The sequence below is a fragment of the Portunus trituberculatus genome, chromosome 34 (assembly GCF_017591435.1).
Source record: "Portunus trituberculatus isolate SZX2019 chromosome 34, ASM1759143v1, whole genome shotgun sequence".
NCBI classification, from domain to species: Eukaryota; Metazoa; Arthropoda; class Malacostraca; order Decapoda; family Portunidae; genus Portunus; species Portunus trituberculatus.
The window spans coordinates 10,516,381-10,541,380 of record NC_059288.1 but is presented as its reverse complement, the minus strand read 5'-3'; the positions used below and the strand labels follow the sequence as shown (position 1 = coordinate 10,541,380).

Here is a 25,000-nt window from a genome sequence, read left to right as displayed (position 1 = left end):
TCAACAAGTTACCGCAGCTTGGGGACGGCAAGGGCGGGACGAGTGTCCTAGGTGGCTGAGAGAGAGAGAGAGAAAAGGTGTGGTTTATATAATACTACGGCCTGTATTCTGAAACGCTTTGCTCTCTCACCATCACGGCTTTCCAAAGGCTCTAATTGAAGATAATCGTGTTCTTAAGAGTATTTCTATGGTTCCGGTGATAGGTTGGAAGGATTTCTAGTTTGTCAAAAGGTGAAACTGTCTTGAAACCCTAGCTACTTGTCTCTGTGGCCTTGGAAATTTGTCGTAGTGAGAGGGGAAGGCATTTCTGAAGACGGGTATATTACTTCCAGCATAGCAAAAGTTCAGATTAGTTATTTTTCGTCAGAAGTAATAATAAATGAGGAAGAGCAGTTACATTACCGTTTGCGAGAGAAAAAAGTTTATATTCTAAAACGCTTTGCTCTTACCGCGACCGTTTTCAAAGGCCACAGAGATAATCAGCCGGGTTCTTAAGAGTGTTTCTCCTGTTTAAAGTATATAAATCATGTTAATCTCTCACTAAAACCATAGAAACACCCTTGGAAAAGCGTGTCGCTTCAATTAGAGACTTTTGAATGTAGCGGAGAATCGACGCAATGTTTGGAATAGGATGGTGTAGAGAGAGAGAGAGAGAGAGAGAGAGAGAGAGAGAGAGAGAGAGAGAGAGAGAGAGAGAGAGAGAGAAGAGAGAGAGAAGAAAAGGAAAATGAATACAAGAGTAAAGAATACAAGAGTAATTTTTTTAGGGAAAGCTTGAGAGAGAGAGAGAGAGAGAGAGAGAGAGAGAGAGAGAGAGAGAGAGAGAGAGAGAGAGAGAGAGAGAGAGAGTGGGAAGGGGAGGGTGATGATGCGACGGTGCGAGAGGCGAAGACAAGGCCAGGAAAGGAACGATCGACATGAGAGCAGAGAGAAAGTTCGGTTCGGACGGCCCATGAGAAGAAAGTTTTTAATATTTTTTTTCTTTAGTTTGTTAGCCTCCGCACCACTCCCATTTTCATTGAGGACTACAGGTGATGTGAGGTGCATTGTTTGGCTACAGGTGTGATAGTGGTGTACCTTTGAGTGGTAACCTTTTGGCGCGTATTCTCAAACACTTCTATGCTTCACCACTATTTCAAGAGGGTTTATTGAAATTTACAGTAGTTTTCTATTTTTTTTCAAGGTTGTAGAGGTAGAGTGACAAGATTTCTACATTATTAACTGGAGAAACACTCTTGCAAATCCCGCTAATCATCTCTGTGACTTGTATTCTCAAAACACTTCTATGCTTTTACCTCCACTATTACAAGAGGGTTTAGTTAAATTAACACGAGTTTTTGAAGCTGTTTTTACGGTTCTAGAGGCAGAAGGACGGTTTCTACATTATTAACTGGAGAAACACTCTTGAAACCCCCGCTTATCATCTCTGTGGCCTTTGAAAATAGTCGTGGTGAGAAAGGACAGCGTTTCTGAATGTGGACCTAATTTGTCACTGGATACGCCCTTACTTGATTTGAATAGGATAGCCTTATGTGATTTTACCGCGGGAAGCAAAACTGCAGGCACTAGAAACATTTAATGACTCGATCACTACTTCCTATGTCATTAAAATTTTCCTCAATACACTAAGAATTTGATTAGAAAACCCTTCGACTCGTGGTAGGGTGACGCATTACTGTATTGGGGTATCTGTATGCGACCTTACCCAAGAACACAACGGAACAGACTTTAACCACTTCAGTACCATGACGCGTTTTCATATTCATTCATTTTATACAGCTTCAAAAACTCATGTTGGGGTTTAAAATAGTGAAGACTGTGGCTGTTAATCTTCTGACTTCCATAGACCCTTCCTATGTCAATAAAATAATCTAATCACACCCAAAACTCAAGATAGAAATGTGTCCTAGTATTGAATGGGTTATTATGCCTCAAAATGACTCCATCCCTTCCTCTGATTGTCCATGGTCATAAAATTAACCTCTGTGAAACTAATAATTTGCTTAGTTAATCCTTTGACTTACATAACAACGCCTTCAGTACTGGAACGCATTTTTTTACCATGAGTTTTGGATGTGATTGGACAATTTTATTTGAATTAGGAAGGGTCTATGGAGGTCAGAAGATTAATAGCCAAAGTCTTCACTATCTCAATCGCCACACAAGTATCTGAAGCTGTATACAACCACCAGATAGCAAGCAGAGTATGAAAATTCGTCATGGTGCTGAAAGTGTTAGATTGAAAAACTTTAGGTATAACTTCAATAGAGAAAAAACAAACTTATACACAACACACGTGAAAACAGAACCATTCCATAATAATAATAATAATAATAATAATAATAATAATAATAATAATAATAATAATAATAATAATAATAATAAATAAATAATTCATCTTATTATTAAGTTTATTAAGATACATTAAAAGGTACGAAGGTAATTAATGGTGCTTTACTTCTCAATTGTGTATTAGAGAACGAGAGAAAATTTAGCAAGAAGTAGTAGTAGTAGTAGTAGTAGTAGTAGTAGTAGTAGTAGTAGTAGTAGTAGTAGTAGTAGTAGCAGCAGCAGTGAAGAGATCGAGACATCACCAAGAGAGAGAGAGAGAGAGAGAGAGAGAGAGAGAGAGAGAGAGAGAGAGAGAGAGAGAGAGAGAGAGAGAGAGAGAGAGAGAGAGAGAGAGAGAGAGAGAGAGAGAGGCTTACAAACCAAAATAAATACCCAAGTAACTTTCATACCAACACACACACACACACACACACGTACGTACGTTTCTTTGTGTTCATACCACCACTACCACCACCACCACCACCACCACCACCAGTACAATTTTTCCCAACTTTCCCTGCACGGAACACGCTTCACTTGATACAAAACACCAGCTAATTCTGACTTTCTCCTCTGCATAAACAGTTATTTCATCACCCTAACGCAACGGTGTGTGTGTGTGTGTGTGTGTGTGTGTGTGTGTGTGTGTGTGTGTGTGTGTGTGTGTGTGTGTGTGTGTGTGTGTAGGGGGCCCGAGTGAGAGAGAAAGAGAGGAAGAGATGAGGACGACGAGAAGGAGGAGGAGGAGGAGGAGGAAGAGGAGTAGGAGGAGGAGGAGTAAAGAGAAAGTTGCTTACCCCCTTTCCTCCCTCCCTCTCATCTACCGCTCTTCTTCCTCCTCCTCCTCCTCCTCCTCCTCCTCCTCCTCCTCCTCCTCCTCCTCCTCCTCCTCCTCCTCCTCCTCCTCGTAGGACTAAAATGGTATCAGGGGAAGGGTAGATCAAGATACATCTCTCACTCCTTATACTTTCTCTTCCTCTCCCTCTTCCTTATCTCCTCCTCCTCCTCCTCCTCCTCCTCCTCCTCCTCCTCCTCCTCCTCCTCCTCCTCCTCCATAATTAGCTTTTTTTATGTATCGTAGTGGAGAGAGAGAGAGAGAGAGAGAGAGAGAGAGAGAGAGAGAGAGAGAGAGAGAGAGAGAGAGAGAGACTGTCCTACCTTTCCCTCTCAAGTTATGACTCTCTCTCTCTCTCTCTCTCAACACCGAAGAGAAAAGAAGGAAAAGGCTTAGAAAATGGAGGAGGAGGAGGCGGAGGAGGAGGAGGAGAAAGGAGGAGGAAAGAGTGCAAATTCTTCTAATCATTACGAAACAAGCGGTTAATAACTTGATAACTCCACAAAACTAATGGTGACAAACTTTCTGTCGTTCTGTTCTCTTTGCATAAGTCAAGTAAGAAGAACGAAACGGTACGGAAGGATAAAGTAGTAGTAGTAGTAGTAGTAGTAGTAGTAGTAGTAGTAACAGTAATTTACACCACACACTATAAAAATAAAAATCTTCAAATGAGCGTTTTAATCGTATCAATTCACCATTTTACGAGGGAAGTCACCAAAAACACCACGAAACAAGCTTAACTCACTATCAAAGCCACACTCAAGCACCGTCCTCCACCAACCAACACCTTCATGATTAACACACACACACACACACACACACACACACACACAGCGTAGTGTAGTGGTTAGCACGCTCGACTCACAATCGAGAGGGCCGGGTTCGAATCCCGGTAAGCGGCGAGGCAAATGGGCGCGGCTCTTAATGTGTGGGGTGTGTTCACCTAGCAGTAAATAGGTAGGGGATGTAACTCGAGGGGTTGTGGCCTCGCTGTCCCGGTGTGTGGAGTGTGTTGTGGTCTCAGTTCTACCCGAAGATCGGTCTATGAGCTCTGAGCTCGCTCCGTAATGTGGAAGACTGGCTGGATGACCAGCAGACGACCGAGGTGAATTACACACACACACACACACACACACACACACACACACACACACACACACACACACACACACCTAAATCAATCCAACACAACAAAGACCTCACTAACGCAATAAAGATATCAGCAACTCACGCAATACTTATAATGATTACTTATAATGATAATGATGATAATAATAATAATGATAATAATAAGAAAAAAAAACAAACAACAACAACAGCAGCCAGTACTCGCCCAAAAATACGAGCACATACACACATTTATACCAAGGCAACACAATGAAGGCCTCAGTAACTCAAGAAACATACAATTACACAGCTTTCACTGCAACACAAAACAATTAAGAAAAGTAACAATACTACGGGCCTGTATTCTGAAACGCTTTGCTCTCACCATCACTGCTTTACAAAGGCTCCAGTTGAAGATACTCGTGTTTTTAAGAGTATTTTTATGGTTTTGTTGATAGATTGGCAGGATTTCTGGTTTGTTAAAGGGAGAAACTGTCTTGAAAACCCTACTAGTTGTCTCTGTGGCCTTGGAAAACTGCCGTGGTGTGAGAGCAGAGCGTTTCTGAATACGAGTCAATATCTCTAAGCATTTACATGAAAGAACATGATTAAAGAGAAGATTTTGCAATGTCTACGTAGCTTAACCTTTTTAGTACTGGGACATATTTTTACCATGTGTTTAGTGTATGATTGGACAGTTTTATTTACATTAGGAAGGGTCTATGGAGATCAGAAGATTGATGGCATGAGTTTTCACTATTTTAATTCTCACAAGTTTCTGAAGCTGTATGAAATAACCAAATAATAAGCAGAATTCATATAAAAATGTCTCGTGGTACTGAAGGGGTTAAATATTGGAAGTAGCTGTAAAGACGTCTCGGTGATTAGTAATTAAGAGAAGGTGTAGTAAAAGGTTAACACACGAATCAGTACTCACTCCAGCAAGCGACAGCACCACCTCAGAAGTCACACCGCCAATAGAACACCCGCCACTAGAACACTATACTCCCTTCGTCAGCACACAACAGGCGCCTGGAGGAGGACCTGGCCTTAGCTACTGCACGAGTGACCGGTCTCTGTTTCAGTCTGCTTCACCAAGGCTCATCTGCACCGCGCTACATACAAAAGCCCCTACTTGAAGATACTCGGGTTTCTAAGGATGTTTTTTTACCGGTTATAGTGACAGATTAATGAAATTTCCATGCTATTAAGAGGAGCGACTTGAAAATCCAGCTAATCGTCTCTGTGGCCTTCGAAATTATTAACCCTCTAGTCCCACATTACATCTCGTCACTTGAGACTTAGATCCGTATTCGAAACGCCTTGGTTCTCTCACCACGACTATTTTCCAAGGCCACAGAGGTGAGTAGCGGGTTTTTAAGAGTGTTTCTCCTGTTAATAATGTAAGAATCTTGTCACTCTAAAACCACAAAAACATCTTAAAAACTCGTATATATAAATCTAAATAAGCCCTCTTGAAATAGTGGAAGGGTTTAAGAATACGAGCATCGAACCAACAAGAGAAGCTCTAAACGATGCTTCAATTGCTCACTCCAGTCTTCGTAAACCAAACGAATAAATAAAACAAAAGACATCTGATTTCCAAGCTTACTTTACGGAACAGAGATTTTAAAACGTAACGCAAGCTTATTATAATTATCACTGCTGTTATTGTTGTTGCTGTTATTATTATTCTCGTGATTAATTACATGATAACAAGAAACCTCATCCCACGAATAAGTAACTCCACCACCACCACCACCACCACCGCCACCAATAACAACACTACCAATACTACCACTACTGCCACCACTATCAATAACACCACTACTTCCACCACCACTCTTCAGCCTCATTATATATAAATACTCTAAAACCCTTCTACACCGCACCTCCACCACATTTAAAAGCATCACTGTAATAGAAGTGACAGGTTTTTAAGGATGTTTCTACAGTTCCAGTGTCAGATTAACGGCATTCCTGCATTATTAACAGCAAAAACACTCTCGGGACCCCGGCTAATCATTTCTGTGGCCTTGAAAAACAGTCGTAGTGAAACAGCAAGGCGTTTAGAAGTCTCTGGTTGAAGATACATGGGTTTTAACGGTGTTTCTACATTATCAACAGCAGAAACACTCTAGAGAACCTGTCTAATAATTTCTGTGGTCTTGAAAAATTGTCGTAGTGAGAGAGCAAGGCGTTCGGAAGTCTTTAGTTGGTCATATCGGTTTTAAGTATGTTTTTAAAGGATCTAGTGACAAATTAACAGTATTTCTACATTATCAACAGCAGAAACACTCGAAAACCCGGTTAATCATCTCTGTGGCCTTGGAAAATGGTCGTGGTGAGAGAACAAAACGTTTCTGAATAAAGACGTAAGATTGAAAAAGGCAACATCAATATCAATATCAATATCATCATCAACATCAACATCATCTTCAACATCAATCATCATTCGCGCCGCTGTTGTGTTCTGCCTGCTCTTCCCGCCACTCACGCGAGGCACTCAGATGATTCACGCTTTCTCTCAACTCTCAGCTTGTTTCCTCGAATTGGAGAAACTTTCGTAGCGTACTGGTAGCCAAGCACGTGCTGTATTAAGGTGCTGGTGGTGGTAGTGGTGGTGGTGGTGGTGGTGGTGGTGGTGGTGGTGGTGGTGGTAGTAGTAGTAGTCCACCATCTTCCCCTCCTTCTACACATTATTAATACTATTATCGTATCAACAACGATACAACAATAATAATAGTAATAATAATAATAATAATATTACCAGTATATAACAATAATAATAATAATAATAATAATAATAATAATAATAATAATAATAATAATAATAATAATAATAATAATAACACTAACAATGATAATAATAATGATAATTTTGTAGTAGTAGTAGGTTGGTGGTGGTGGTGGTGGTGGTAGCAGTAGCAGTAGTAGCAACAACAAGTCACTACCACATCACCATAGAAACAGCGAATAATGATCATACTACATGCAATTTACATAATACTTTCACTGTTCCTGCGCGTTCCCCCTCTCCCCCACACACACACACACGGATGTTACCAAGTAAGTAGCCGGATATTCCAAAGCTCCATTCACTTTTCTGTCTCATGGGGCATCCCGCAACTTGCTCTCCCTCTCTCTCCCTCCCTCTCACCCTTTCACCGTCTCCATCTTTCTCTCTCTCCGGTACTTCCCCCACCCCATCTCTCTCTCTCTCTCTCCCTCTCTCTCCTTCACCACCTGTTCCTTTCACTCACGCCCGGGGATTGGCTTGTCAAGATCCGGGTTACCTTAACGAGAAGAAATAGGTACCATGGTAACTTTTATTTTTTACTCCCCCCCTGCTCTCTCTCTCTCTCTCTCTCTCTCTCTCTCTCTCTCTCTCTCTCTCTCTCGATGTTTATTTGCATTTATGTCTATGTAATCTGTTTATATATTTATACGGGAAAGTTAAGTAATTTTCATCTATCTATCCATTGTTTTTGTTATTATCATTATTATTATCATTATCATTACTAAAGCTTTTTATATGACCTACACAAGCACCTTCGGCCTTACCTGTCCATCTAAAGCAGGTGTACCTATTAATAAACAAGGTATGAAATAAATCCTTAGTAATGTAACCGATTCTTGAAACTGAGAATCTTGCAAGCACTTCCAAAGGTCTCCAGCTGAAGTGACGCGTGTTTTAAATGGGTTTTGGTGTTCTAATGACTGATTGACTAGTTTTCTATATTACCAACAGGATAATGTCTTTTTAAGGGTGTTTTTATTCGTTTCATTGACAAATTGATAAGATTTCTACGTTATTAACAGGATAGACAGTCTTGAGAACTCGGCTAATCGTCTCTGTGGCCTTGGAAAATAGTCGTGGTGAGAGAGCAAAGGATTTCTGAATATGCGATAGTCTTAACTCTCTCTCTCTCTCTCTCTCTCTCTCTCTCCACACTTTCCCTCTTCTCTCTCTCTCTCCGCCCCTCCGGCCACGAGAGAAAGTGCTTGACCCCTCCTCACCCCCTCATGAAAGCTTGAACTATAGGAAAACACTGCCACCCTCACCCCTCACAGCAGCCTCCTGAATTAGCGTTATTTCATTTACCTTCTTCTCAGCCGTTCGATATAAGTCTCTACTTTCACCGTCTTGTAAGGTGGTGCAAGAGAAGAGGTTTGCTTCGATAGTCCTAATAGTACCAGGGCACGTTTCCATATTCATTCTGGTTACTATTCGGTGATTTTATGCTGCTTTAGAAGGTTATGTGGGGATTTAAATTAGTGAAGAATCTGGCCATTTATCTTCTGACCTCCATAAACCCTTCCTGATGTCAATAAAATGATCTAATCGTACCCGAAACTCAAGGTAAAAATGCGTTCCAGTACTGAAAAAAGTTAATCTCTCTCTCTCTCTCTCTCTGACCTTCGCATCCCCCCCCGTACACCCCCCAAACTGCAGATATAAAGTGTCAAGAGCCAATGAACCTCTGTAGTGTGCAGCGCCAACCTGCCACCAATGACTTTCTCCCTCTCTCTTGCCCTCGCCTCGCTCAGTCACTCGCTCTCTCGCCCACTAGTTCGTCAGTCAGGCGGGAGTGTGTGAGACTGTGAGAGCAACACCCGCTCTTCCCACGCGGCACATCGCTACTGGAACTGCTTCGGTGCTTTGTGTGTGCTCAAGGAAAGGATTCGCGCGCTTGCTGGAAACGTACTCCTGGTTTGCGAGAAAGTAAAGAAGTGAAATGATGAATGTACTGTTGTGAAATGTTGGTTTATTCGATGGAAATGTGTTTATTTGTTTATTTAGTGTTTTAAAGTGTTTTTTTTTTTTTTTTGGAAATGTGGTACGGTGTTAGTGCAGAAACCGTACATTGCAAGATAAATGAAGAATAAAAAAAACTAAAAACACAGGAAAAACTAAAGAATTGAGACAAACCCAAAAGAAAAGAAAGAAATACAACCTATCTTTATATCTATTATCTATCGACAAGTGTTTTTATTCATTCATCTTATTTCTTTTCACTAAGTGCCAATGAACGTCAGCCAGTAACCATGCGCATATATATCTTTGCCGTAAGTCTCTGTCTATCTATCTGTATGTCTGTTTGTCTATATCTGTCTGTCTGTCTTTATTTCTCTATCTGTCTGTCTGTCTGTCTGTCTCCACCCCTTTCACTACTGCATAATGTAACACCACCAACAGCCTACTGACTTTCTTTTGTATGTATTAATCGTTAAGGCTGAAAGAGAGAGAGAGAGAGAGAGAGAGAGAGAGAGAGAGAGAGAGAGAGAGAGAGAGAGAGAGAGAGAGAGAAATTACCAGTCATTAACTACCTCTAGCGGTCACTAACACACACACACACACACACACACACACACACACACACACACACACACACTCACTTAACATATATCAATATCAACCGGAGACTTTATATATTTCCCTAACCTAACAACCAATTACTAACCGAAACGACTACAACCATTCATGTCATATCAACCTATTTAACCCTTTCCGTACCATGACGCGTTTTCTTATTCATTCTGCTTACTATTTACTGGTTTTATACAGCTTCAGAAACTTATGTGGGGGATTAAAACAGTGAAGATCCTGGCCATTAATCTTCTGAACTCCATAGACCCTTCGTAATGTCAATAAAACTGTCCAATAATACCCAAAACTCATGATAAAAATGCGTCCCAGTACTGAAGGGGTTATCAATCCACTCGTTAACAATACAAGAGAATAAATGAACACACTAAGAAAGGTTTTTATATTTACACATACTGACCTACTTAATCCCTAACCAGCCTCAGATAAAAGGGAAAGCACATGCCAAAACAGTGAAGACATTTCCCCTGCGCTGTTTAAGAGAACCGTTCCCTCGTTGCGTCATGCTACACTCATCCCACGCCTGTACTCCTGCAAACACCCTTATTTTAGCTTACCCGTCCACGCTTCTGTGTTATCTTCCTGTGCCACTTATGCAGGGTGTCCCCACGTGCTTTCCTGGACAGCGGCGGTGACGGGGTGTTTGTAGGGCAGCAGTGGGACAGGAAATAGTTAACAGGTCACTCAGGTTGGGGGGTCAGTGCGCGTGCCCTCCCTGTCTCCTCCTCCCTCGCTATGATTGATCAACTGGTTCTTCTCTTGCTAGTCCCGTTTTTGTATTACGGCTGTGTTTATGTATTATTTTTATATTGAAAGCAGTTGTGTTAATCTTGTATTGGGTGATATGAAGTGTATTAGTCTCTCTCTCTCTCTCTCTCTCTCTCTCTCTCTCTCTCTCATGCATTGTTATAGGATCAATATTTCTTTATTGAATTAAAAAGTTATAGTTTATTATGTCCGACAAAATAGTTATATATGATGTTTTCCTTCTTCCTCTCCCTCACAATCCTATTTAGTTAGCACAGCGTAATGACAGGCTAGGTAGGCCACTATTACTGCCTTGCCTCATAGCCTTTGTTAGCTGAAAGGACTTAAAACACCACCTCCTATTGAAACACAACCTCATTTCACACACCGGGTCTTGCTAATAGTGATGACGCGCCAGACAGCCAGATGCGTTACACAACGTACCTTACACCCACGGTCTAGATCTGGACTGTGCTAACACCAACACACTGATGACCCCTTGGCCCTGCTGACGCTTCTCTCACCTCCTCAGGCTTGGTGGGTGTCTGTGGGGGTCGCCTGGGCCAACTACGACGAGTACATGACGTGTGGCAGCAGCAATGAGAGGCATGGACGCCACTACCACCAACCTGAGCTGCCCTGCGATCTCAGCAAGGACAGCTGGTGCGAGAGTCCAGGCAACCAGTACCCATGGTGTGTGATTTCATTGTTTTGCGTGGTTTTTACAGCTTGAATACCATACTTAGGGTATCAGATAGACGTATTTGTGTAGGTGTGAAGGGTAATTATTGTTTTTATGGATTTGTTGTTCCTGTAATTGTTGGAATGTATTATTTTGACCACGGAGTCAGTAACGGTCAGCTCAAGGGGCACGCGTGAGTTAGTGTTCATAAGTTTATCATATTTTTATTGTTTCCTCATCGTTTCTCTATCTTTTCTGTGGTTTATATGAAGCATTGATGCACACATACTAATCCTTAAGCTTATCTTCAGTCACTGCCTTATAATAAACGCTACATTTAGTGAAGTACGCGGTATATGTGATTTTTCCTCTACGCACCACCAGGGGGTCAGTGCGCCGCTTCGTGTACGAGAACCAGGGGCTGATGAAGCGAATGTACGGCAACCAGCGGCACTACAGCGTCCTGCGGGCCGAGCTACTCAACGACCTCTATGATGAAATGTTCGACGAGATGATAAAGCGGATATCAAAACCCCAGCACCCCTCCGCGGCCTCCCCTTCGTCCAAGTCCGCCAGGTACCGCAAGCCGTCCCATCCCGCCATCAACACCCACGATTTGAAGGCCGGGGACAAGCGACCTCACAACGGACGGGCCATGAAAGTGACGATCCAGCCTCAGTACAGCAGTGTGAGGCGCCAACACGCTGCCCCGAGGCCCAAGGCACGCCCTAATGGAAGGAGGAAGGTAGCAGGGACGTCAAGGTTGCGTGTCTCGGCACAAACTCAAGGCACAACCACCTCCACCACCGCTACCACCTCCTCCTCCTCTTCCTCTTCCCCCTCGCCATCCACCCCTAAGCGCACCACTGCTACTACCTCCACCTCCACTTCACCCATTACAGTCAGTGAGGTGCAGCCCACGACCACAACCACCACAGTCACCACGGGAGATGATGCACTCACCACAAGTAAGACAATAATGGAAGTAACGCCTTGAAATCAGCGTCTTCACTTTTTCTTTGTGGTTCAGGCTTTTTTATTTTTTTTTATTTTATTTTTTACTGCTTATCTTTTCTACAACGTTCCTTTCCTTGTACAAGTTAGTTTATTTATTTATTTTTATTTAGAGTAAAGGTATAGAATTATGGTTTATTTCTCATTTATTAATTTACTCTCTCTCTCTCTCTCTCTCTCTCTCTCTCTCTCTCTCTCTCTCTCTCTCTAATACCTCACAATATTTCCATCCTAGCTTAAGAGACTTCACAAAAACGCTCTCTCTCTCTCTCTCTCTCTCTCTCTCTCTCTCTCTCTCTCAATTAACCCATTAAACTTCACCAAACGCTCATTTCTGTGGGAATCCTAACAACACTTCACTCGGCAGCAACTCTGTGGGGCGAGGAAGGACACGTTGGCATGGGAACAGCAGCCTCCAGCCACGCCACGGACCATCTCTTTGAGGAGGAAACTCAGGCCACACTGCTCCCTCCTGAAGACGAGGACTGGGAGAGTACCTGGACCACCCTCTCTGATCCCTCCTCCACCGACCCCTCCAGCGCCTTCCCCACCGTGTTCTCAGGGGACCAAGAGGAAAGTTATGCCTCCTTCACTGCGCCAGAGGTATGTATGTGTTGTGTGTGTGTCAGTCAGTCAGTCTGCTTCCCCTCTCACAGCGACTATTTTCAGACCACAGAGACAATTAGGCGAGTTCTCAAGAGCATTTTTCCTGTTGGTAATGCAGAAAACTTGTTAACATGTCACTGGAAATGTAGAAATATCCCTAAAAATGCGTGTCACTTCCACTAGAGCTCTTTGAAAATTGTGAAGGTGCGGCGCGGAAGTGTTTCATAATATGGGCTTGCTAAACTCTCTCTCTCTCTCTCTGCATTATTATTTATATCTCCATGCATTTACTACACTATGATATATACACTTTCACACATCGGGTACTTTGTCATTGGAATGGACAAGAAGTGATAATGATGGCAGTGAATGACAAAGCATCGACTCGAATCTAGTGTGGTTGGTGGACACTGCCTCTTATGTGTCCCGTGATTGGCTTAGTGCTTCCCTGTATGATCATAAGGCTAAAAGATACAATGAAATATTGAGTTTGGTGTAAAATGGAGGAGGTGGGAGAGCAGTATTTAGAGTTATTTAGAGGATAATCAAGAACTAACTACACCAAATGAAGGAGAGAGAGAGAGAGAAACTAAGGTTCATAATCAGAAACGCTTTGCTGTCAACTATGACATTTTCAAGGGCCGCAGAGACGATTAGCGGCGTTTCTAAGAGTGTTTCTCCAGTTGATAAAGGTAGAAATCTCGTCACTCTGCCTCTAGAACAGTAAAAACATCTTAAAAATCGCTCTTCTCTCTTACCATGACTATTTTCTAGGGCCATAGAAATGATTAGCTGGTTTTCAAGAGTCTTTCTCCAGTTAATAATATAGAAATTTTGCCACTCTGCCTCTAGAACTGTAAAAACACCTTAAAAACTTAGATAAAGCTTTTTGAAATAGATGGGCCTGAGAATACAAGCTTGAATATATACACAGAAACACATCCACATGAACATATATAAGGGCTTATACAACTAACTAAACCAATACACATAACTTCACCACCTGCCTTGCTTTCAGACTTCCTCCCCTGCACCACCAACCACCCAGCACGACCTCTCCCTAGGGGCTGAAGGAGAGGATGAAGTGGAGGTGAGAGTGGCAGCCTTTTCACCGAGGACTTCAACTCCATCCCGCTCGACAAGGATGACCTCACGACCCTCACACTCGGGGAAAGACTCGAGGAGGAGGGAACGGATTATGACAAGGATGAGATTGATTTAGGAATAGAGGAAGTGTTGAATGAGGACAAGAGGAGAAGTGAAGGCAGCAAGCAGACGCAGGAGCAAGCAGAGGTGAAGAGTGAGGACCTGAAGGCAGAGACGAGGCAGCAGGTGGATGAGCTGAGGGTGGATGGGAATATGAAGGAGGAGGTCAAGGTGGAAATGTCGACCCCAGAGACTGTCAGGATCAGAAAGCCTGTCAAGGGAATGTAAGTGTCTAACTGGATTGTTTGTGTGTTGTTTTACTTCTACTGTTACTCTTTATCTATCCTGATGTGAGTCAAATTTTTAAATGAATATTTATGAAAACAGGGTAATTTTATGAGTTTTTTTTAATGAGTAACTGAAAAAAACAGGTTAATTTTGTGAGAAATAACTTTTCTCTAGCCAATATCTCTGAAAACATAGGGTGATTTTAAGAGAAATATGACTTTTTGAGGGAATATCTCTGAAAACAAGAGGAAATTTAATGAGAAAGAAGAGTTTTTAAATGATTATTCCTAAAACAAAGAGTAACCATAAGAGAAATGTGACTTTTTTGAGGGAATATCTGTGAAAACAAGGAATCATTTTAAGAGAAAGGTGACTTGAGCCTGCCAAGCATCTCTGAAAGCAATGAACAATTTAATAATCTTACAATTTAAGAATAAAAAATGTAAAGTCAGCAAAAACATCAACAGTAAGCAACCAAAGTGAATCTGGTCCATGCCAAAGTGTGTGGCGTCCTTCCCTTAACCTCTTCAGTACCATGACACACTTTCATATTTATTTTGCTTACTATTTCATGATTTTACACAGCTTCTGAAACTTGTGTGGGATTAGAATAGTGAAAACTGGCCATTAATCTTCTGACCTACATAGACACTTCCTAATGTATATGAAATGGTCTAATCACACCAAAAACACACATTTCCCTATTCACTCTGCTTACTATTTGTTGATTTTACACAGCTTCAGAAACTTGTTTGGGGATTAGAGTAATGAAGACTAGCCATTAATCTTTGGACCTCCATTGACTCTAATGGACTCTAATCATACCCAAAAATTAAGGTAAAAATGTGTCCTATTATGAAGGGGTTAACCAGTCCTGCCTCCCCAGAAACGCTTGCCCAGTGGAGGAGGAGTTTGTGGCGCCTTACTGGGCCAACAACACGCAGGGGAAGACTTTGGCGCTGCTCAACCAGTACCCCTTCGAGCAGTACATCCAGTGGGAGCGGTGCAAGTAAGCCACACCTTCCTTCGTCTTTTTTTTATTTTTATTTTTTTTATTTATTTATTTATTTTTTCCAAGTGTGCCTTGGGGTCTGAGGGGTCTTCAAGCGCACGGGTTCAAATCCTGTCCAGCGTCCAAGTGTAGGTTGGGTTTCTTCATGCAGAGCAACGGTTTCCTAGTGGGTGGGCTTTGAGATAGGAGGTACCCCAAAAAGTATCCCCTTTAACCCATGAATTCCCGTGAAAAGCCTACATGGTATTAAAAAAAAGAAAAAAAAAAAAAAAGTAAGAGAAGAGAATTGACCAAGAGCAACAAAAATATAAAGAAAAAAGGACCACTCAGTTGCCAGCCTCCTTACAGAGCGGATGGAATTAGCCAAAGGACAGGGACAAATGTCTTGATACCTCCCTCTTGAATGAACAGGATTATTTTAGTCATGGACCATTTTTATTACATCTTTAGGGGGACTGGCACTGGTGGGTGATCATTTTGGCCTTTCTTTTAAGACTGGCACTCTCTGTAAGCTTGTTTATATTTATTTGGTTTTATTTTACCTTAGACCAGTGTTCCTCATAATCCAAATCTTATAATGCAAGATCAGTAAGCCTGTTTTTATTTATTCATTTGTTTTATTTTACCCTCGGCCAGTGCTCCTTGTACATACAGTTCTCACCATTCAAGCGTCCCTCAGTGAATTCCTCGCCTTTCCCTCACCAAACACTCACATTCTCACCAGTAAAGTGTCCCTTAGTAAATGACCCGCCTCCTTTCCCTCAGACACGAGCACCGGCAGTGGTATTGTCGCCATGGGTGTCGGTGTGAGCAGCAGTACCGTCTCCATAAACTCCTCGCCTTCGACCCAACCAATGAGTGCAGAGGAATATTCAGGTATGGACTTAATATCTTGATTCATGCTGTTATTATTAATTTGTGTTTGTTTGCTGTCCCCGATCCAACCTCGAGATTCATTATTAGTATTATTCAGTGTTGTGTTGGTTTGCTGTTCCTTTGACACAAACATGAGTGCAGAGAAATATTCAAGTATAGTTCCTGCTGTTACTGTTTAGTTATGTTAATTAGCTGTCCTTGATCCAGCCTACAGATTCATTATTAGTATTATTCAGTGTTGTGTTGGTTTGCAGTTCCTTCAACACAAACATGAGTGCAAAGGAATATTCAAGTACATACATAACACTCACTCTAACTCTTATTATAATGGTGTGTTGGTTGGCTGTCCCTGATCCAACCAAGAGATTCACATACAAATTTCACATTATCATTATTTAGTGTTGCATTGGTTTGTTGTTCCTTTGACACAAACATGAATGCACTGGAATATTTAGGTACAGACTTAACATTGTCACTCCTGCCATTATTATTGTGTTGTGTTGGTTTGTTGTCATTGATCCAACCTAGAGATTCATTATTATCAATATTCAGTGTTGTATTGGTTTGCAGTTCTTTTGACCTGACCAAGAATGCAGACAAATATTCAAGTAATATCATGATTCCTGTCCTTATTATCCACTTGTGTTGGTTTTGTATTTTGTTGTGTTGGTTTGTGTATTATATAATCTCTTGCACAATCACAAAACACACACAACACAAAATGAAAGTATACCATTGAGTTTAGATGCACAAAAAAAAACACATAGAACACAACACAAGCATGAGACATACAGTTAGGTAGAAAGTAGAGACAAAAAATGAAGAGTAAAATGAAAGCAATGACTATTTAAAACACAATAAAACACACACAATAAAGTAAAAAGGCAAAGCAAACAGTGGCATCATCTTGTTCCTCTTCTCCCCCAAACAGTGACTGGTTCCGCTTCCCTTCCTTCTGTGTGTGCAAGTGTTACAACCTCCATCTCTTCACCTCCTCTTCAAGAATGGGTCGCCTCAACCTGGTGAGTCACAGCATAGGAAAGTAAGGGTTGGTGCAGGAAGTCTTCAGGTCTACATGTGGCTGTCCTTCTATGAAACACTCCTTGCCTACTTTTTTATCTATCACTCCCAATAAATTTGTCTTATCTTTTAAAACTCAGCACTAACAGCCTGATTAGTACTGAGTCCATTCTAGAGAGAGAACATCAGAAAGTAAGAGAAGCTATTTACATACTTATACATACAAAAATGTTCTTGGTATCTTAACTTTGATTTTTACCTTGAATTTCTTTATGATTCTGAGAGGTTTCTTATTTTGCATAGAAGCTTCAACAAAACTTTTACTGATTTCACGTCACCTTTCCCAGGATGATGATGGAGAGGATTACGATGAAGAGTACGATGACTATTTTGATGAGGAAGAGGAGGAGGAGGAAGACTACGAATTAGAAGAGCTAGAAGAGCTAATAGAAGAGGAGGAAGAAGAAGAAGAGGCCAAAGAACAAGAACCAGAACAGAAAGAAGAAAGAGTGAGGAAGGAAGAAGAGGAACAAAACAACTCCTACTATTACTATCGATCCCGACCCAGCTCCCCACTGGCAAACATCCCCCCACAGCGCCGCCCCAGACCACCCCAGCGTCCTTACTCCCACATCTCACCCCCCAGCCACACCCTGGAGGCTCCATCACACACTTTCACCCCTCCATCTTCCCAGCCCCTCCCTGCAACACCAGCCCCTGAGACCACAACACTTGGAACACTCGATGCTGCCACGCCACACTACTACTACAACCTCACCAACTATGCACGTATCCTTCTCGGTAAGGGACAGCCGCTGGGTCTCTCCAGGGTACCAAGGAGCCCCGGGGAGTGAGGGACAAGCAGGTGATGGCATAGTCTTGGAAAACATGCCTGGTATCGGTTGTCATTGGAAAACATTGGCTCAGGGCGGTGTTAACTTGTGATATGATCGTGGTGGTGAGTAACAGTCCAAAGAGAGCAAGGGTGGTGATGACAGTGAAGCAAGTAGACTGTGGAGTGATGAGGTGGTGTTGTCTGTTGTGTACACCATCCCTGGATCTTCCTATCTATGTAATACTGATAGGGAGAGGAGAGAGGAGAAAGAGGACTGGCTGAGAGAGAGAGAGAGAGAGACATCATGACACAAAATGACCCAATATCAAAAGTAACAAATAAAAGCCACATATATTTGCAGCTGCTTGTGTATATACGACTAAATCTGCAGGTCAGAAATATAAAGCATCATATTTTTATACTAAACCAACTGAAGTGAGAGAGAGAGAGAGAAGTAAATATTGTCTATGGTACTTATCAGTGTTGGGTTTGCAGGAGTTCAAACCCTATGGTGATTAATGTATTTGTGTATTTATATATTTATCACATTGTTAGCGCACTCAGTAAAGGAGGCTTGTCATATATTTTTGTAGTGATGGAGCTGGCATCCGTCTGTACAACTATTTATACTGTGTGTGTACGTATCTGTGTGTTTGTGTGAGTGTACATGTGCATTGTGTTGTTACTATAGTTAGGCCTGTAGAATTATTAACAGTGTGGACTGGTTCACTACCTACATAAACCAATGCAAGAATTCATTAATGGTCGCAGCCTGTTTAGTGTTAAAAATGGGAAGGCCTCAGAGATGTACATTAAAAACACAATAATTCACCCAGTGTGTTTGGCTGACCTTGTTCTGAGAGGCTGAAGTGAAGGGTGAAGGTGGCTTGTGACACAGCTAGTTGTAGGACACTGGCTGCCTTGTGGGTGGACACATTACCACTGGTGTCAGAGGTGATGGACTCAGACACCAACAGTTTCACCTTCACTTTGCATTCTGTTCTTTGATTAGGTGGAAGGAATGTTTATGAAGGATCTCAACCACACATCAAACTGAACTAAACACCTTCAGTACTGGGATGCATTTTTACCTTGAGATTTGTGTACGATTAGACCATTTTAGTGACATCAGGAAGGGTCTATGGAAGTCAAAAGATTAATGGCCACAGTCTTCACTATTTTAATCCTACCTCACATGAGTTTCTAAAGCTGTATAAAATCACTAAGTAGTAAGCAGAATGAATATGGAAACGTGTCCTGGTACTGAAGGGGTTAATCTTAAAAAATAAATAATAATAATAAATAAATAATAAAAAAAAAAAGAGAAATCCAACATATGATGAGGTCTATGCATAAACTACACCTATTCACACCTGCCCTAACCTTCATAATCGGAAAGAACTGGTGTGTGAAAATATCTTGAATCATCCTTAGACTACATCACTGAACAAGTCTGGAGAGCATAACCACGGCAACATACCCAGTAGATGTGATGTTCATTTCTGGATAAACCATAGCTATACACACCTGCCCAGACCTTCATAGTAAGAAAGAACTGGTGTGTGAAAGGTCATGAACAATTCTGGGAGCAAAACAATGATAACACACCCAGCACATGCTCAATACGGGGGGAACTACTACATCTATACACACCTCCCCAAACCATCATAACTAGAAAGAACTGGTATGTGAAAGGTCTTGAATCATTAACACACATTTTTACTTTGAGATTTGTGTATGATTGAACCATTTTAGAGACATTAGGAAGGGTCTGTGAAGGTCAGAAGATTGATAGCCACAGTCTTCACTATTCTAATCCTTACATAAGTTTCTGGAGCTGTATAAAATCACTACATAGTAAGTAGAATGAACGTGGAAATGTGTAATAATGATACTGAAGAGGTTAAATTATACCATATGAACAAATCTGGAGCATAACAGATGATAACAAACCCAGCACATATTCAATACTGGATGAAAGAAAGATAATTAGAAAAGAACCAGTGTATGATAGGTCTTGAATCCTTAAATTATACCACATGAACAAGTCTGGAAGCATAACAGATGATAACAAACCCAGCACATATTCAATACTGCATATAAAACCTTCATAATTAGAAAAGAACTGGTGTGAAAGGTCTCGAATCATTAACCCCATCTCTACCATGACGTGCTTCCATATTCATTCTGGTGACTATTTGGTGATTTTATACAGCTTAAGAAACTCATGTGGGGGATTAAAATAGTGAAAACTGTGGCTATTAATCTTCTGACCTCCATAGACCTTTCCTGATCACAATAAAATGGTCTAATTGTACATAAATCTTATGGTGAAAATGTGTCCCAGTACTGAAGAGGTTATTTTTTGTTGCCCTTTGTCAGCTCCTCCTCTTACATAAAAAGAATAAGAAAAAAAAAAAAAAAAATCAAGAGTGTGGGTAAACTAAACCTACACACCTGTTCTGCCCTGCCCTGCTCTCCTCTATAGTAAGAAGGAAGTAGGTACAGTGAGTGGAAGGTCTTACTTTTACCTCTTACCTGTCATGTCCTGCCCTCCTCTATAGTAAGAAGGAAGTAGGTACAGTGCATGGAAGGTCTTACTCTTACTCACCTGCCATGCTCTCTCTAGTACGATGGAAGTAGGTACAGTGTGTGGAAGGTCTTACTCTGACACACCTGCTCTGCCCTCCTTCACAACCTTGGCTGAGAATCATAACACAGCATGTCATTGAAAAGTATTTATTTCTGTACAAAACAAGATGTATCACAGATCAAATTCTCTACATGTATGGCTGAGTCTGTTTGTGTTATGAGAAAAACAATTACTCCTGTGTTTGAAATGATTTGCTGCTTCTTGGTATTGCATTGAGTATGTTGAAATAATAACATCCTTAGGCCTTCCCGCCAAAAATGTAACATGCTGAGGTAACACACTTTGCTCTATGTAGTGGAAGCTTGGTTCACTAACTCTTCCATGACTTGGTTACCCAACCAATCTTTTTCTGCAATGAAAATAAAGTAAGTACAAAATTATCTATTCCAATATCTGAAATATTGTAATTTTTTTTAATTTCTTTAAATACTTTTCTGTGGCAAAGCTAATGAAATGCAATGACAGTAATCAGGGAAGAGAAAGCTGCATAGGCTGGATGCCAACTAGTTCCCTTGGTGAGGCAGTGTGTGCGCCTCCACCACACTGCCATGACTTGCAGGTGTTCATCATCACACACTGGCAAGTGTCAGGCACCAGGCTGTAGCTTGTCACTGATTTCAAGGTCAAGCATCTTCCCTGCACAACAACCACCTGCACATGACAGCAGACAGCTGGGTGATGGATGAAGGATGTGCGCCTACGTTATAGACTCTGCCTACGTTCCCACACCCAAACACAACCCATGATACAATGCGAAAGTTGTTGGAAGAATCATTCCGTGAAACAATTTGTTCCAAAACAGGAACATTTGTAAACCAAGGTTCCACTGCATATATTTTTCTGAGTCATTATAGGAACACAGGAATAAATATAATTTCGTGTGTGTGTGTGTGTGTGTGTGTGTGTGTGTGTGTGTGTGTGTGTGTGTGTGTGTGTGTGTGTGTGTGTGTGTGTGTGTGTGTGTGTGTGTGTGTCCTTTCAAATGCATACATACATATCAGAACTTCATTTAAACAGACTAAATCAAAAGACCAGCAAAAATCATACCATAACTCATAATACAAACACTTAGTAATTTTCACGTTAAACTCTAAAAACACGATTCAACAAAAGTTTGTCGGGTGAGTGGGAGGCACGACCAACGCTGGGCTGCCTCGCCACACCCGCCCTGCCCCTCACCTTACACCACACCACACCACACCACACCAACTAGGGAGTGTGTGGCTAACCTTCACATCATCCTTACAGCATAACAAATTGAAGTAATGGGTGGGAAAGTTTACGAGGAACCCAGGCTGAAGGAGGAGTGTTACAGTATTACATGTTCCCTTGTATTTCAGCAACTCTTCACACTCTCACTCAGGAAGACATGGAGATGAAATGCAAGGAAATATACAATACTACTGCTTCAGTCTGTTTCCCCGTCACTTTTCCCACTCATGTCTCATCTCTGTTATTCACTCTTGTCTATTTTGGCAAGGTTTATTTGCCTGCATGAGTAAGGTGGGTTGTGGTGTGTGGGTCAAGGGTGAGAGGTGAGTGTGGGTGGCCGTGGGCAGCCCAGCGGCCGCAGCTCCTGCCACTCCGTATCTTTGGCTGGTGACACGAGGGCCTGAAAGACTCTGGTCCTACGCTACTTGTCAGTGAGATCAGAGGCAGTGTGGCAGTGACTGTGTACTCTTTGGCAAGACCGTCCACCTCCACCAGAGAGAGAATCTTGCCTGGAGCGTCTCCCTGGAGTCTCCCTGCACAGGATGGCGACAACCGTCCGGGGCACAGACAGTGCCGGGCCACGGCAGGTCAGCAATGGTCCTTCCTAAGGCATCCAAGTCCAGATAACATTACACTTACATACAAAGGTTCTGCTCCACAAAGGCACGGCGGCATGTGGCGCTGCGCTGTGCTGTGCTGTGCTGCGCCGCACCAGTCACAGCGCAGTGCCACACAATCTCTCCAACAGAGACAAACCTTTACACTATCAGGTGATTGGAATGTTAGTCTTACAGACTCAGGTAAACAAAATTATACATAGTATACATTTGACCAATTTGTCTCCCAAACCTTCCTGCAGCTCAATACAAACTACAAGTCAACATTACTGTACTGCCTTCCCTTCCCTTCCCCTCCCTGAGCCTCCACACCCTGCGCCTCACTCACCTTGCCTCCCTCGGCCCCCATATCCCCCGCTGCCACTACTGCCGCTGCTGCTGCCGCTAGAACCTGCCGGCAAGGTGCGAGGCGTTGGCCCAGTGGTCACACAGCGGCCTGGACCGCTGCACTGTGAAGCCGTTCCCTACCAGGTACACGCCCAGCTGGGCCGGTGTGGGGTCATGTCGCTCTGGGACACCATCGGCCACGAAGCGGAAGAACAATTCCTGCAGCGAGTGGGCAAAGCTTCTGTCGGCGGCGGAGTGCAGCGGCAGCAGCCCCAGCAGCGCCTCCAGGTCAGTGGTGCCGTCCGCCAGGGTGCCAGTGCGGGCGGCACGGGCGTGGTGGGCCAGGTAGGCGTACACAGGCGTAGCGGTGATGGGTGTGCGGCGGCGGTGGGCCAGGGAGCGGGCCATGGAGGCGGCGGCGGCGAGGGCGGGGCAGGTGGTGGTGGCGTCGCTTACCAGCGTGGTCAGCAGCAGCCACGGGTCCGTCACCTCCTCAGAGTACCGCTCCAGGGCTGCCTCAGCCGCTGCTGTGCTGACCAGCGCCACCTGCACCTCCTCCTCCGTGTTTCTGGACAGTGGGGGCGGCCACCCTCGCTTCCCGTACCCCGTCACCACGGCCGCCTTGCTGGGCTGCACTGTGGTCGGCTGTTCCTGAGCTGTGGAAAAATACCTGAGACCTTCCAGTATTGCGTCCAGCAGGAGAGAGCGAGAGGTCCCCAAGCGGCCCCTCCAGGACAGCAGGGGCTCGGCAGCCACCTGCTCTGTGGACCCTGTTGAAGGAAGAGAATTGTGGGAAGTGAGGCTCAGAGCATGACACAAAAGCGAGATGGACACGAAAACACTAAGACTGTAGCACTGATGGAGGTGTGTGTGTGTGTGTGTGTGTGTGTGTGTGTGTGTGTGTGTGTGTGTGTGTGTGTGTGTGTGTGTGTGTGTGTGTGTGTGTGTGTGTTGGTGGGTGGGTGGGTGATATGGGGGTGTGTGGCATGTGGTGGGTGGCATAGAGTGTGTGGCATGGGGTGTGTCGTGTGTGGCATATGGCATGTGGTATGTGGGGTACGGCATGTGGTGTGTGGCATGGGGTGTGTGGCATGTGGTGTGTGACATGGGGTGTGTGGTGTGTGGAGTGTGGCATAGGGTGTGTGTGTGTGTGTGTAATTCACTGTTTGATCTGCTGCAGTCTCTGACGAGACAGCCAGATGTTACCCTATGGAACGAGCTCAGAGCTCATTATTTCCGATCTTCGGATAGGCCTGAGACAAGGCACACACCACACACCGGGACAACAAGGTCACAACTCCTCGATTTACATATCGTACCTACTCACTGCTAGGTGAACACCACCTACACGTGAAAGGAGACACCCAAATATCTCCACCAGGCCGGGGAAACGAACCCCGGTCCTCTAACCACTGAGCTACTGTGTGTGTGTGTGTGTGTGTGTGTGTGTGTGTGTGTGTGTGTGTGTGTGTGTGTGTGTGTGTGTGTGTGTGTGTGTGTGTGTGTGTGTGTGTGTGGCATGTGGTGTGTGGTGTGTGGCATAGGGTGTGTAGCATGGGATGTGTGGTGTGTGGTGTGTGTGTGTGTGTGGCATGTGGTGTGTGTGTGTGTGTGGCATGTGGTGTGTGGTGTGTGTGTGTGTGGCATGGGGTGTGTGGTGTGTGTGTGTGTGGCATGTGGTGTGTGGTGTGTGGCATGGGGCATGGGGCGCGGGTGGTGTGTGGAGTGTGGCATGGGGCATGGGGTGTGAGTGGTGTGGACTCACCCAGGACGAGAGGCACTTGAGGCATGGCGGGCAGGAAGGACACGTCCAGGCCATCCGCCACCAGCCAGGCGTGGTGTCCGGGGCGGCGCCACTCGAGGGGCGGCGCCTCCATCACCTGGCGGGCGGGCACGGCCTCCAGGCACGCCACGGAGGTGCAGTTGAGGGACTCCACGAGGGCTGGGTCAGCGTCCCGCCAGGAGAGTGTGGGGTGGTGCGGCGCCGCGCCGCTCAGCCAGGCGGAGTGAACCAGGTCCCGGCCGCTGCGGGATGACAGCAGTGGCCAGGCCAGCGCCGCCCCCGCTCTGTGGCCCAGCAGAGTCACCTGTGTGGGATCACCACCGAAGTGTTCCACGTTGTGCCGCGTCCACGTCAGCGCCGCCAGCAGGTCCGAGGCGCCCTGGTTCCCCGCGGTGTGTGGGTAGGTGGCGGCTGCCACTGCGGGGTGTGGGAAGAAACCAAAGGGTCCGCGGCGCAACTGCGGCGACACCACCACCACGTGGCGGTCCTGCACCAGCTGGGCCGCCTTGCTCACCATCCA

At 43.9% G+C, this 25,000-nt stretch overlaps 2 protein-coding genes across 2 annotated transcripts in view; one reads left to right on the top strand and one right to left on the bottom strand.

Moving 5' to 3' along the window:
• Window positions 1-18,719, top strand: part of LOC123512603 (protein spaetzle 4-like) — a 21,689-nt gene extending 2,970 nt beyond the window's left edge. The window contains 9 exon segments of the mRNA XM_045269032.1: window positions 10,942-11,102; window positions 11,476-12,059; window positions 12,473-12,708; window positions 13,730-13,871; window positions 13,874-14,141; window positions 15,032-15,154; window positions 15,923-16,033; window positions 16,965-17,055; window positions 17,401-18,719. Coding sequence (XP_045124967.1) covers window positions 10,942-11,102; window positions 11,476-12,059; window positions 12,473-12,708; window positions 13,730-13,871; window positions 13,874-14,141; window positions 15,032-15,154; window positions 15,923-16,033; window positions 16,965-17,055; window positions 17,401-17,907 — 2,223 coding nt within the window. The 3' untranslated portion in view covers window positions 17,908-18,719.
• Window positions 18,720-20,613: 1,894 nt separating this feature from the next.
• The window catches only part of LOC123512766 (neurotactin-like), a 38,368-nt gene continuing 33,981 nt past the window's right edge, over window positions 20,614-25,000 (bottom strand). The window contains exons 7-8 of the mRNA XM_045269343.1: window positions 24,463-25,000; window positions 20,614-23,467 (exon numbers count right to left, since the gene is read on the bottom strand). The exon at window positions 24,463-25,000 is cut by the window's right edge and continues 132 nt beyond it. Coding sequence (XP_045125278.1) covers window positions 22,755-23,467; window positions 24,463-25,000 — 1,251 coding nt within the window. The 3' untranslated portion in view covers window positions 20,614-22,754. The remainder of the gene's footprint in view (window positions 23,468-24,462) is intronic.